Source organism: Ammospiza nelsoni, chromosome 19 (assembly GCF_027579445.1).
Source record: "Ammospiza nelsoni isolate bAmmNel1 chromosome 19, bAmmNel1.pri, whole genome shotgun sequence".
NCBI classification, from domain to species: Eukaryota; Metazoa; Chordata; class Aves; order Passeriformes; family Passerellidae; genus Ammospiza; species Ammospiza nelsoni.
Window position 1 is genome coordinate 4,214,760 of NC_080651.1, and position 13,494 is coordinate 4,228,253.

Genomic DNA, 13,494 nt, shown 5'->3' on the forward strand with positions numbered 1-13,494 from the left:
GTTTGGGTGTGGAGCTGAGCCCCCCTTGCATTCCAAGAGGCCCCAGTGTGAGTGGCAGGACAGGGGATGGTGCAGAGCACTCTGCAAGCACCTCCCAGCCCTTGTGACGACTCCTGGGCTTGACTCGGGCTCTTCTCTGTGTAAAACAGCCCCAAAAGGTTCACTGCAGCTCTGTTTTGTGGGGAACAGCCCCAAAAGAATCGCTCCCACCTCTAAAACTATAACTCCACCTCTGTTTTGTGTAACACAACCCCAGAAGGATCACTCCAGCTCTGTTGTGTGTAAAACAACCCCAAAAGGAGATCTCTCCAGCTCTATCATGTGGGGAACAGCCCCAGAGAATCCCTTCAGCAGAATGAGCAGCACCAGAAGCAGGGAGGCTGTGGATCCTCCAAAAATGAATGTTTTTTCCCTTTTCCTGCAGAGATCTGTCTGGCAGTGTCTGTGCTGAGGATGTGAGGGCTGCTCCTTGGTGCAGGGCTCCTTTCCCCAGGGCACTTTGTGGCCAGGCTGAGGTCACATCTCTGTGCATCTTGTAAAAGTCTGTCCACGCCAGTCCCTGTCTGCCCTTCTCAGGGTGATGTAATCTGGGCTCAGTAATAACATTTCCAAGAGGTGGATAACAGCATTTTAGTTCAGCTCTAATAATTCTGTTAAAGCAGAGCTGGGCTTGTAATTGCAGTTTGTGGCCGAGGTTGTTCCATATGTGACTTCTGTAGGATGCCTTTGTAATGAAATGTTCCCTCTGAGCTCCGTGCCCTGAAGAATTTGCCTTTTTTTTGTGTGGCAGGCAGAGCACTCTGCTCTCTTGTAACCAGAGGAGAGGATGGGAAGAAAGTATTTTGTAATAAATGAGCCAGGACTCGATTTTTCTTCATGCAAGAAAAGCCAAATCTTTATTGTGTAGATCATATTTTATAGGATATTATTATTATTATTATTATTATTATTATTATTATTATTATTATTATTATTATTATTATTATTATTATTATTATTATTATTATGTCAGATCTTCTTGGTTGACAATTCCCACTCAGTTCATTGGTCAGTCCATGGTATTTTGCATATCGATCAAACTTCTGTGTTTTTCGTTAGTTTACACTCTTTTTTCCTACTAATTCTTATGGGACAGATCTTATTGCTTATCCAGGTGCACTTGTTTTTCACCCTAGGAATAGATTTTTGTGTCAATGAACTTTATCTCTCAAGATGTTTTCATAGGAGAACTTCCAAACTGCATTTAGGAGAAGTGACAGGCTGGATACTCATTTAACAGAGCAGGCCTGATTTTAGGAGGCCTTTCTTTGGTAATTTCTCTCCCTGTTTGCAACAGGAGTGAAATTCCACCCCGTTTCAGCCTCTGCTGGGGATTTGGAGCTGTGTTGATCTTCCTGGGACAGTGGGAGGTGTCCCTGCCATGGCAGGGGTGGCACTGCAAGAGCTTTGAGGTCCCTTCCAGCCCAAACCATTCTGTAATTCGATGAAAAATCCCTGAAATCTGAAATAAAATGAAGATCACTCTATGTACACTGCTTTTTAAAGGAATTTGGCATTCTTTAGCTCTCTCACCAGGGCAACACTGAGGTTCAGCCTGGTCTGGGGAAACATCTGGGATGAGTTCCAGGAGCTTTAAACCAGCCCATGGCACAGGCAGCTCCAGCAGCTCGGGGAGAGCACATCTGGAGGCAGAAAGGAGGAAAACCTTCACTCCAGTGGAAAAAGAAATGGGGAATTTCCCTGTCTGTGCTCCCACTGGGCACCTGCATTTGGGATTGCTCCAAGGGTCCCTTCACTTCCAGGTGAAACACCCTGCTCAGGATGGGATTGTGGCAAATAAATGGAATAACAACACCTGGATTTGGTCCCCCAGCAGCTCCCAGTTCCCTCTGAAAGGAAAATTCACTCCAAGAATTCTCCCAGAATTTTGCAAGGCCGAAAGAAATGATCACAAGTGAGCAGGAATTAAAAAAATAAAAAACAAACCAAAAAGCAAACGTAGCATGCTGTAATATATCCATGGAAAGGGAAAATCGTGCTGCTTGAAGTCTGCAAATCTGAGTTTCTCCTGGGAAAATGTAGCTCCTGTTCAAATGCTAATGGCTCGTTATCACAGGGATGTTTTAATTGAACTACAATGTTCCATAAGCAGGGGCAGAGCAAGGTTCAGAGAGCAAACGGCTGATGAGGAATCCTCAATCTGCCAGTAAATGTTTGCTTTTTTATAAACTTCCCCTCCTTGATCTGTTCTTAAGCAGGTTCTCCGAAGGGAATTGTGAGAGGCAGCTGATTTCAGCTGGAGGTAGCAGCAATATTTGTGTGGCTCTGGGGACAGTGAGTGGCTGCAAGGGAAACAGGGGCGGTTCCAAAGCCTCTCTCGTTCCCAAGGTGTTGCCAGAGAGCCTGGAATGGGGTGGGAACACACAGATTTGGGTTTTTTTTTGCTTTTGCAAAGCAGAGAAGGGCTGTGGAATAGCGTGGGTCAGGCAGGACAGAGCTGGGTGCCCTCCTGGTCCTGCCCAGCACCTTCTCCCACCTCAGCTCGGGCAGGAAATCAGGGAAGATGGAATTTCCCTGGGATTCAGCTGCATCCCTGCAGCCCCCAGGCCGCCCCCCTTCCCTCCCCCTGCACCTTTCTTATCTCTGCCTCTTGCTGAAATAATAGGAGCAGAAAAATTAACAACATGAAAAAGGGAGGAGATGATAAAGAGTATCTGAAAAATCATCTGTGTCCTCATTTCAGAGCTTTGCATGGTAACAGGCAGGCAGGGTGTGCTTTGCCTTTTTTCCTTTATTAATGTATTAAAATATTAAAGAGCTGGGTGTCTCTTGAACCCGCAGTGTTGTCAGGGACTGGGAAAGCTCTGAGGAGTCTTTTGAGGAGGAACTTGAGGAGCTGTCCCAAAACACAATTTTGCTGTGCTGCTGTGATGGGGACATGGGACCAGCCTGGACAGGGGGACATTGGCACCTGGGGACAGAACCCTGTCACAGAGGGGACATTGACACCTGGGGACAAATCCGTGACACAGAGGGGACACTGGCACCTGGGGACAAACCACTGCCACAGGGGGGACATTGGCACCTGGTGACAGAACCCTTGGCACAGGGGGGACATTGGCACCTGGGGACAGATCTGTGACACAGAGGGGACATTGGCACATGGGGACAGAACCCTTGGCACAGGGGGGACATTGGCATGTGGGGACAGAACCCTTGGTACAGGGGGGACATTGGCACCTGGGGACAGATCTGTGACACAGAGGGGACATTGGCACATGGGGACAGAACCTCTGCCACCAGGGTGCTCTCAGGGGCTGAGAATCTCCTCTGACTCCCTTTGAGACCTTTGGAGGGCAAAGGTGGATCTGAGCCTGGCTTGACCCAATTTCCTGAGGATTGGGCTCTTGGATTTGGCACTTTGGGGCTTCCCCTCTCAGGTTCTGCTCACAATTTCCAACATGTGCAGTCGTTCTTCTTCATAAATCTTTGCCAGCAAAGAATTCAGGCTTTGATGTTGCTGCAGGTGTTGTTTTCTGGGCCATTCTCAGGGTGCCTTTAATTGTGCAATGTGTGTGAAGGTGACGGAGGGGCTGTAAAGCGCACAAATAAATAAATAAAAATCAAACTTAAAAAATATAAATAATATAAATATAAGTGTAAATTTTAGTAGAAATATATAAATAAATTCAAGAGAAATATATATGTAAAATATATTTATTTAATTATTATATGGATAATAATACGTTATTAATATTATAATTTTTCTATTTATATAATTATGTTATTGTATATTATATACATAAATATATATAGAAATATATATATAAATAAATGTACATCTATAATTATATATGGAAATTTATAAATATAAATATGTATTTATATACTGTATAATAGACATTATACATTTTAATTTATATGATATGATATGATATGATATGATATGATATGATATGATATATGATATATTATATTATATTATATTATATTATATTATATTATATTATATTATATTATATTATATTATATATAAATATAGACACAGAAATTAGTATATATATATGATAGATATAAGTATATAAGTATATATAAAAATATATAAGTATATATATGTGTGTATGTGTGTATATATATACTTTTTATATATATATATATATATATATATATATATATATATATATATAAATGTATAAATATATAATGTATAAATATATATATATAAAAATATATGTATTTGGACGGAGACAGAGTGGCTGAAGGTGTGTGTGTTTCCTTTTCCCTGCAGGTCACTATGGGAAGGATATTTATCGCAGTGGAGGGCCAGATCTCCATAATTTCATCTCCTCCGGCTTTGTCACGTTAGGAAGAGGACACACGAAGGGTACAGTGGAAACCATTTTTTGCTAAATCCAATGCAATGAAACGATTGTTTGCAATCCGAACTCGGAGCCGGGTGCCCGCAGCTGGAGCGGGGCAGGCTCGGGCGGGGCTGGGCAGGACCTGCGGGTCCTGGCAGGGCGGTACAGGCTCCCCCGGCTGGGCAGTGCCTCCTGCAGCTCTGGGTGCTCCTGGCTGCTCCCACAGGGAGGGCAGCAATGTCCATCTGGCCCAGGGCAGGCAGGGACCACTTCCAGACTGTGGGGCTGGAGCTCCTTTCTTTCACTTCTGGGCTTTTCTTTTAGTTATTTATTTATTTAAATGGTGGGGCGGGGGGGGGGGGGGGGGGGTTATGAGGAATATTTTATAAAATTATTTCTTTTTAGCTCCTATATTTTCTGTGTTCCTATAATCTGTGATATAATGTACAAACCAGGAAACCACAAAAACCGACATGTGCTGCTGTGTGTATGTTCTGTGTACATGTACTGTATATAAATATCTGTGGAGAGACAGCTTTAACACAAATAACCGAACAACCAGGGGGTCCTGGCGCCACCAGAGCCGTGTCCTTGTGCCACCACGACCCCAGGCAATGTTCACTGATGATGCTTTTGGTGAGTCGTTCTGGTGTACAGTGAGACGTGCTCGGAGTGTCCTCCTGTCCCCAGTGCCACCGGTGGCCTGGCTGTGACCCCGGGGGTGCATGTGCCATTCCTGTCCCCTTCTGTGTCCCCAAGACTGCTGTACCCCCTGCAGACACGATGTATGTGGAGATTCCTCTCTCACCAATGTACTGTGTCCTCGTGCTCGCCTGGTTGAACGCTCCTGTGTTGTTTCTGTGGATGACCGTGACTCACAAATTATTAAAAGACCTTGATATTTTAATTTTTTTAATTAATTTTTTTCCTACATTTCCTGCACTTTTTCCAGTTCTCCACGAGTGTCATCCAAAGTAGTGTCGGTCCTGTAGAACTGTCAGAGAAGAAACAAATATATGTATATTGTCTGTGTATGTCTGTGTGTGCTTAAATAAAGTTTACTGAGGCTGAGGCAGCACCCGTGGGACTTGTAATCCAATATCCTGAAATCCCAGATTTGTAATCCAATACCCTGTAATCCCAGATTTGCGATCAAAAACCCTGAAATCCCAGTCCTGTAATCCCATATCCTGTAATCCAATACCCTGAAATTCCATATATGTGATCCAATACCCTACAATCCCAGTCCTGTAATCCAATACCCTGTAATCCCAGATTTGCGATCAAAAACCCTGAAATCCCAGTCCTGTAATCAAATACCCTGAAATTCCAGTTTTGTAATACAACATCCTGAAATTTCAGATGTGTAATCCAATATCCTACAATCCCAAATTTGTAATCTCATCCCTGCAATCCCAGATTTGTAACCCAATCCCTATGATCCCAGATTTATCCCATCCCTCCAATCCAATACCCTGAAATTCCAGTTTTGTAATCCAACACCCTCCATTCCAGTCCTATAGTCCAATAACCTGAAACTCCAGTTTTCCAATCCCTGCAATCCCAGATCTGTTATCCCATCCCTACAATCCCAGATTTGTTATCCCATTCCTGCAATCCCACATTTGTAATGCAATCCCCACAATCCAGATTTGTTATCCCATCCCCGCAATCCCAGATTTGTTACCCAATCCCTGCAATCCCAGATTTGTTACCCAATCCCCGCAATCCCAGATTTATAATCTCATCCCTGCAGTCCCAGTCCAGCTCTGTACCAAGGGAAGGGAAGCAGAGGAACCTCAGGCGGGCTGGGAGCTGCACTGGTTCCAGGGAGGAGCCAGGGATGACATTTCACATAAGGTGTCCCCATCCCAAAGGGGTTTTATTGTCATGTCCTGCCACACCAGGAGTGTTTTTAGGGTCAGGTAGCAAAGTTACCCCAGGAGTGATGGTCCATGGACTGGGTTGTCCTGATGGGCTCCAGCAAGCCCTGGAGATCCCTGAGCAGGGCTGCAAACCCAGCCCTCAGTCTCAGGCGGGTCAATTGTCCTCACCTCACACCCCTAAGGCACCTCCCAGCAGCTTGCTGGACAAAAAGGCTGCTCCCAGTTCCTCCCAGGTGAGAACAAAACCTCCTCTCCTCCTCCAGCTGCAAAGGCTCTGCTCTCCTGTAGGTGAACCTGGGGTTTCCACACCTTTTCCAGAGCACATTTCCTGTCCCTGGCAAGGGGGACAGTGGGCACTGGGAATGCAGCCTGCTCATCCACCACAGCCCTCAGACGGGGGGGTTCCAAACAGAAAAAAGGCTGTGTCCTCTCAAGAAATGAATATTGGGCTGTTTATAGACATCAGAATGGACTGGCCTTAGAATTTACCTTTCAGCTGCCTGTAAATCCACCTGGGTTTTGAACAGTGCTGTAATGTTAATTTCCAGTTTCTTAATGGCAAATTCCCCCACTGCTGGATGGTGAGAGTGACAAATGCCTCACACCTGCTGCAGGACCCGCTTGTGCTCACGTGTGGCTTTGTCTGTGTCTGTGACATGAGCTGATTGTCTGTCTGTGCTGTGACAGGGGGCACGTGGGGTGTCGCAAAGGACTGAGGGGTTCTGTCATTGGGATTGTGCCTGAAATGGTTGGATCTGGGGAAATATTTGACAGATCTGAGTTGGGGAAATCTGTGACAGATTTCCTGAGTTCAGCTTGAAGCCACCACCCAATACCTGTAAGAGAGCTTCAGCCAGGACTCTAGATGAGTGGGCTTTGGGTTCTTTTGTCCTATTCCTATTTAGGTGAGCAGGTTCTGTGTTCTTTTGTCCTATTCCCATTGAGATGAGTGGGTTCTGTGCTCTTTTGTCCTATTCCTATTTAGGTGAGCAGGTTCTGTCTTGTTTTCTCCTATTCCTATTTAGATGAGTAGGGTCTGTGATCTTTTCCCTGATTCCCATTGAAATGAACAGGTTCTGTGTTCTTTTGTCCTATTCTTGTTTATCTGAGCAGGTCCTATGCTCTTTTGTACTGTTTCCATTTAGATGAGTGGGTTCTGTGCTGTTTTCTCTTATTCCTATTTAGATAAGCATGTTCTGTGCTCTTTGTCCTATTCCTGTTTAGATGAGCAGGTTCTGTGCTCTTTGTCCTATTCCTATTGAGCAGGTTCTGTCCTGTTTTCTCCTATTCCTCTTTAGATGAGCAGGTTCTGAGCTCTTTTCTCCTATTCCTATTTACATGGGTGGGTTCTGTGCTCTTTTGTCCTAGTCCCATTGAGATGAGTGGGTTCTATGCTATTTTATCCTATTCCTGTTTAAATGAGTGGGTTCTGAGCTCTTTTCTCCTACTCCTATCTACATGAGCAGGTTCTGTTCTCTCTTCTCCTGTTCCCACTGAGATGATCAGGTTCTGTGCTCTTTTCTCCTGTTCCCACTGAGATGATCAGGTTCTGTGCTCTTTGTCCTTTTCTTATTAAGCAGGTTCTGTCCTGTTTTCTCCTATTCCCACTGAGATGAGCAGGTTCTGTCCTTTCCCAGTTCCAGCCCTTGTTAACCTCACCCTGCCCTGTGCAGGGGGTTCTGCCCTGCACTGCACAAAGCCAGTGAAGTTTCTCTCAATATTTCTCTGCAATGGGAGACACATTTTTGGTGTTTTCTCAACTGTGCTGTGGCAGAACTCCAAGTGCTGAGTAATATTTAAGAGCTCATCTATTTTGGGCAGAAGACAAAGACGTGAGCCATGCCAAAGCACCATGGATACCAAAGCAGCAGAGCCACGTGTGTGCCATGCCCTGGCTGGGCAGGATTGGCATTCGTGGCTCTTCCATGGCATTCCCCTGGGCCATGCACCCCTGAGGGCTCTGGAGCCATTCCAGTGTGTGTTCCCCAAGCCATGGGCAGTTCCTGTGCTGTCAGGATGGTCCAGGGGTGAATCCTGGCCCTTCAGGATGTAGAATTCCCCGTGGTGAGGCACAAAGCAGGGCTGATCTCATGCCAGGTTAGTAGGAGAAGGTTGGATGGCTGGTTCTGAGGCAGCAGCTTTCAATTCTGTGTGGAATTAACCACCAGCAGCTCTGAGGGGTTCACTGGGAGGGCACAGGGCACTGAGCCCCCATGGAGGGAGGATGGATCCCACATTCCTGTGTGGGAGCAGCTTCTGCTGCTGCTGGTGCCGTGGGAGGGTTCAGAGCTCCGGGGACGCATGTGGGAGACAGGAGCCAGCTCACCCCTCTGTGATTGCAATCCCAGCTCCCTCAGCCTGCTCTGAGCACCCTGGCACTGCCCGTGTCCCAGCCTGGCCTGGGCTGTGCCCTCAGGGCTCCCCAGAGCTCTGGCACCCACCCAGCCTGGAGGGATTTACAGCCACAGATTTGGGATAAACACCTCAGAGAGGAAACTCATCCACTTCACACCACACTGCCTACTCCACATCATATTGCTGGGGTTTTGCATAAAAACCTGTTATTTGGTTTTTATTTTATTTTGGTTTTGGTTGTTTTTTTTACTTCCACCCTCAGACCTTGCCAATAGTTTCCCAGTGGGATGGAGCTCCCTGGGTTTCAGCAGTCTGGGCCAGCAGCAGGAGCTCTGGAGAGATGATAACTCAGATGAAAACCTCTGGTCAGCACTCAGCATCTTCTTTGTTTTCCTGGGGGCTCTGCAAGAGTGTGAAAACAGGGAGGTTATTTTCTGTTCCTGGTGAGGATGCTGCAAAGTGAGGATGTGTGATGGTGTTCACAGGGGTCCGAAGATGAGGAAGAGACGAGGATCTGACTCCATGTTTCAGAAGGCTTGATTTATTATTTTATGATATATATTACATTAAAACTATACTAAAAGAATAGAAGAAAAGGTTTCATCAGAAGGCTGGCTAAGCGAAGAATAGAAAGGAATCCTAAAAAATGATAACAAAGATTTGTGGCTTGGACAGAGAGTCTGAGCCAGCTGACTGTGATTGGCCATTAATTAGAAACAACCACATGACACCAATCCCAGATGCACCTGTTGCATTCCACAGCAGCAGATAATCATTGTTCACATTTTGTTCCTGAGGCCTCTCAGCTTCTCAGGAGGAAAAATCCTAAGGAAAGGATTTTCCATAAAAGACGTGTGTGACACTTTGGCAGCAGCCAGAACTCTACCAAAAGTAGTCAAATGGTACAAAACAATTTAAACACAGACATTTAAAATGAAATCTTTCAGAATTGCTGTTAAAATCAGTCAGGGGTTCTGTTAACATCTCTCATTTGTGCCCCCATCTCATCCTTACATTTACAGGCCCCCATGGGGTTGGTGCTCCACACTCATTTTCACCTGCCAGCCAGGTGCCAGTTTGTCACCTGCCACCCAGTGCTCCCAGCCAGGTGCCAGTTTTTGCTGCTGTTTATTTATGCCCTGTGGTGGTGTTCACAGAGGTTTCAGGATGAAGGAAGACTCGAGAATCTTGACTTTATGCTTCAGAAAGCTGATTTATTATTTTATGATATATATTATATTAAAAGAAAATTATATAATAAAAATATACTAAAAGAATAGAAGAAAGGATTTCATCAGATGGCTTGAAAGGAAGGAAAAGGAATGATAATAAAATCTTGTGACTGACCAGAGAGTCTGAGACAGCTGGACTGTGATTGGCCATTAATTAAAAACAACCACATGAGACCAATCAAAGGTGCACTTATTGCATTCCACAGCAGCAGATAATCATTGTTTACATTTCATTTCTGAGGCCTCTTGACTTCTCAAGGAAAAAGATCTTAACAAAAAAATTGTCATAAAATATGTCTGTGACAATGCCCAAACCTGTTTTTCCCACGGTCCCTTAAATCCAGAAATCTGCACCACTGACTGACAGCAGGGCTGGGACATCCTGTGCAGCACCAGAGCAGGTCATTCCTCCCCTGGGATCCACCATCTCCCATCCATGGTGTTCCCTCAGTGCCCATCCTTGGCTGCTTTTCCTGCAGGCTGAGCAGCCTCTGACAGGTTCTGTATTTCAGCACTGACAGGTCTGGATGCAAACCAATCTCAGTGCAGACGCCTCAGCTGATGGAGAGCATGGAGCTGCTGCAGGCTGGGACACTGGGGTGCCCCCCCTGCCCCTCTGGCACACCCTGGTGCCTTGGGGCACCCCAAACTGAGCCCCACTTACAGCCATTTCCTTGGGACTGGTGGGGTTGCTGCTCCATTTGCTGTAAATATGATTCAGAGATGAGTGGGAGAGAAAGATTTATTAATTTGCTCCTCATTAGCAGTTTGAGAGTTCTGATTCCCCCCTCCAACAGTGCCCTGGTTCCCTGCTGCCATGGCTGGTTCCCCGTTGCTTGGCTTGCAGCTCTGTGTTCCAGTTCCTTTCCCAAAGCGCTGCTTTGTACCCTTAATTTGTTATTTTGGGGTCTGATATTACACCTGTCACAACTTCCTGGGCCCAGCACAGCTACAAAACATGCAGTGAATCAGCTCCAGGCTGGAATTTACTGCCTGCCCCCATCATTAGTAATCCCCACTCGCAGCACACTCATTATTACAGGCGAAGGCAGGACTTGGAGGATCATTTTTTCCACACCTGCACCTGTAACTTGCCATGAATAGATTTGCAAAAATTGAGGGTTAGGTGTGCTGGGTCCTTAAACACTTGTTAGAAATCCCATCAATGGAGAGCTGTGGAGCCTGAGCCCGCTGCATGCCAATGAATCACTTTCTGTTTATCCTGGATCATTTCGGATGGTTTCCATGCTGCCTTGTTTAAGATCACCCACATCCCTGATTCCAGATGAATCCCAAGCCCTGCACATTCCGACACCTAATTGCATTGCCTGGGAAATGGGATCATTGGGATGGGGAGGGGGGCCTGGGAGCTGTGCAGGAACATTCCATGACGCAATAGGACATTTCAAGCCTCTCTGAATTATTTAACCTCCCTCAGACGTGGCCCGGCCATTTCTCAGCAGAGTCTGGACAGCTCTGGTTTTTATAGCCCTGGGATCAGCCAGGTGGGAGGAGAGGGGGGAAAGGCCATGGGAAACATTCCAGGGGCTGCAGGGCTGTGGGAAGGTGTGACCGTGTTCACAGGGGTCTTATGTTGAGGGAAGAGACGAGGATCTGACTCCATGTTTCAGAAGGCTGATTTATTATTTTATGATATATATTACATTAAAACTATACTAAAAGAATAGAAGAAAAGGTTTCATCAGAAGGCTGGCTAAGCGAAGAATAGAAAGGAAAGAATGATAACAAAGGCTTGTGACTCGGACTCTCTGTCCGAGCCAGCTGAATGTGATTGGCCATTAATTAGAAACAACCACATGAGACCAATCCCAGATGCACCTGTTGCATTCCACAGCAGCAGATAATCATTGTTTACATTTTGTTTCTGAGGCCTCTCAGCTTCTCAGGAGGAAAAATCCTGAGGAAAGGATTTTTCATGAAAAGATGTCTGTGATGGGAAGGGATGGGGGAACAGCAGCAAAACCCCCTCAGCCCCTGGTGTCCCCTCCTGCATGGAGCACTGAAACAGCAGAACTGGGGAGCTCCTGTCCTGCTGCCCCAGGAACCTGCACAGATCTTTCTGGGATAGGGCTCTCCAAGCCTGGGGGGATCTGAAATGCAGGGAGCTCTCTGAACTTTGGGCCTGGAAGCCAAAGATGAGAATTAAAGCCAGGATTTGATCTGAGACCTTGGAAAAGGCTCCCAAACTCAGGTGACAGAAGCGAGAATGTGGATTTGGAGTTTGAAGCCGAGACAGGTAAAGCTAAGTGGAGGAAAGTTTATATTTTAGAGTTTAAGATGCAGAAAAATAAAAGTAGTTACAAAGGTAACAAGAATTTATGAGTGTACTACTGTAGGTTTGTGTGCCATAACATGATTGGCTAAGAAAGCTCACACTGTAGCATGGGTCCATAAGACAAAATATTTAAGGATTGGGTCAAAAACATAAATATCCTTGTTAGCAGTGTTTTATTGTCAATAAATGTGGCATTCACATTCCCTAACCATGATTCCTTCACCCAGGGTTTTTCTCCTGGGAAGCTAAAAGGCCTCAGAGAAAAGGAAAACAATTCTTATCTCATTTGCTTTGCCTGTGTTGTGCTCATGTGGAATGTGTTTGGAGATTGTTTACTCACAGGTGATTATTTCATTGGATTCTGGTGTGAGTGTTTTGACTCATTGGCCAATCAGGGCCAAGCCGTGTCAGGACTCTGGAAAGAGTCATGAGTTTTCATTATTATCTTTTTAGCTTTCTGTAAGTATCCTTTCTGTATTCTTTACTTTAGTTTAGTATTCTTTAATATAGTATAATAAAGTAGTAAATTAGCCTTCTGAGAACATGGAGTCAGATTCATCATTCTCTCCCCTCGTTGGGGTTGCCTGCATTTACAATAAATAAATCTTTCAAAGGTCTTGTAACTGAGGGTCTTGTTATCTTCTGAGCCATGTGGTGAAGGTGTGAGCCAAACTCACCCTTCCTGCCTAGGTAGAAGATATGAAAAATAAATTACACCATCTAAAGCAGCTCAGAGGTCCCATCTCAAACTCATTCCAAATTCCCACACCAGCCAGTGTGTCCCACACTGTTGGTAGTGAGCACAAAGGCTGGCAGCTGCTCTGAGAGCCTCCCTGGAGCTTTCTGTTCCTTGGAGCTGCAGGGAGATGCCCACAAGCTGGGCATGGAGCACCTGGAGATCCAGGAGATCCCTGGGGCTGCTCCAGAGCCAGCTGTCAGATGGAAAGGGAGCCTTTTGTCTCCTGGAGATCCCATTCCTCACCCATCCGCTGATTTGGGCATTTTTGACTTGGCCTCATCAAAGGGGACAAGGACAGGACTGGGGTTGTCTCTTCTTTCTCTCTTAGAGACAGTGGAAGACAAAATCTTGTGTTTGAGGCAGGGAAAGGCCACCAGGGCCTTTCTGGGTGTGCACACCCAGGATTAGCAGGGTGTTTTGGCATCTGGGAGGTCACAGGGCTTCCCTGGCTTTGTGTGGGACAGACCCAGAGCTTGGGACTCTCCTTCCCCACTGGAAGGTTCCCTCCAGTTCCCATGCCAAGGTAAATCCCCCAAGTTTTCACTCCCTGATTTCCATCTGCTGCACCCAGCCCTCTGCTGTTCCAGTTCCCATGCCAAGGTAAATCCCCCAGGTTTTCACTCCC

The 13,494-nt window shown here is 45.9% G+C and overlaps 1 protein-coding gene across 1 annotated transcript in view; it reads left to right on the forward strand.

Moving 5' to 3' along the window:
• SHISA6 (shisa family member 6) overlaps positions 1-13,494 on the forward strand; it is a 145,076-nt gene that overhangs the window by 29,420 nt on the left and 102,162 nt on the right. Inside the window, exon 3 of the mRNA XM_059486028.1 lies at positions 4,289-4,384. Coding sequence (XP_059342011.1) covers positions 4,289-4,384 — 96 coding nt within the window. The remainder of the gene's footprint in view (positions 1-4,288; positions 4,385-13,494) is intronic.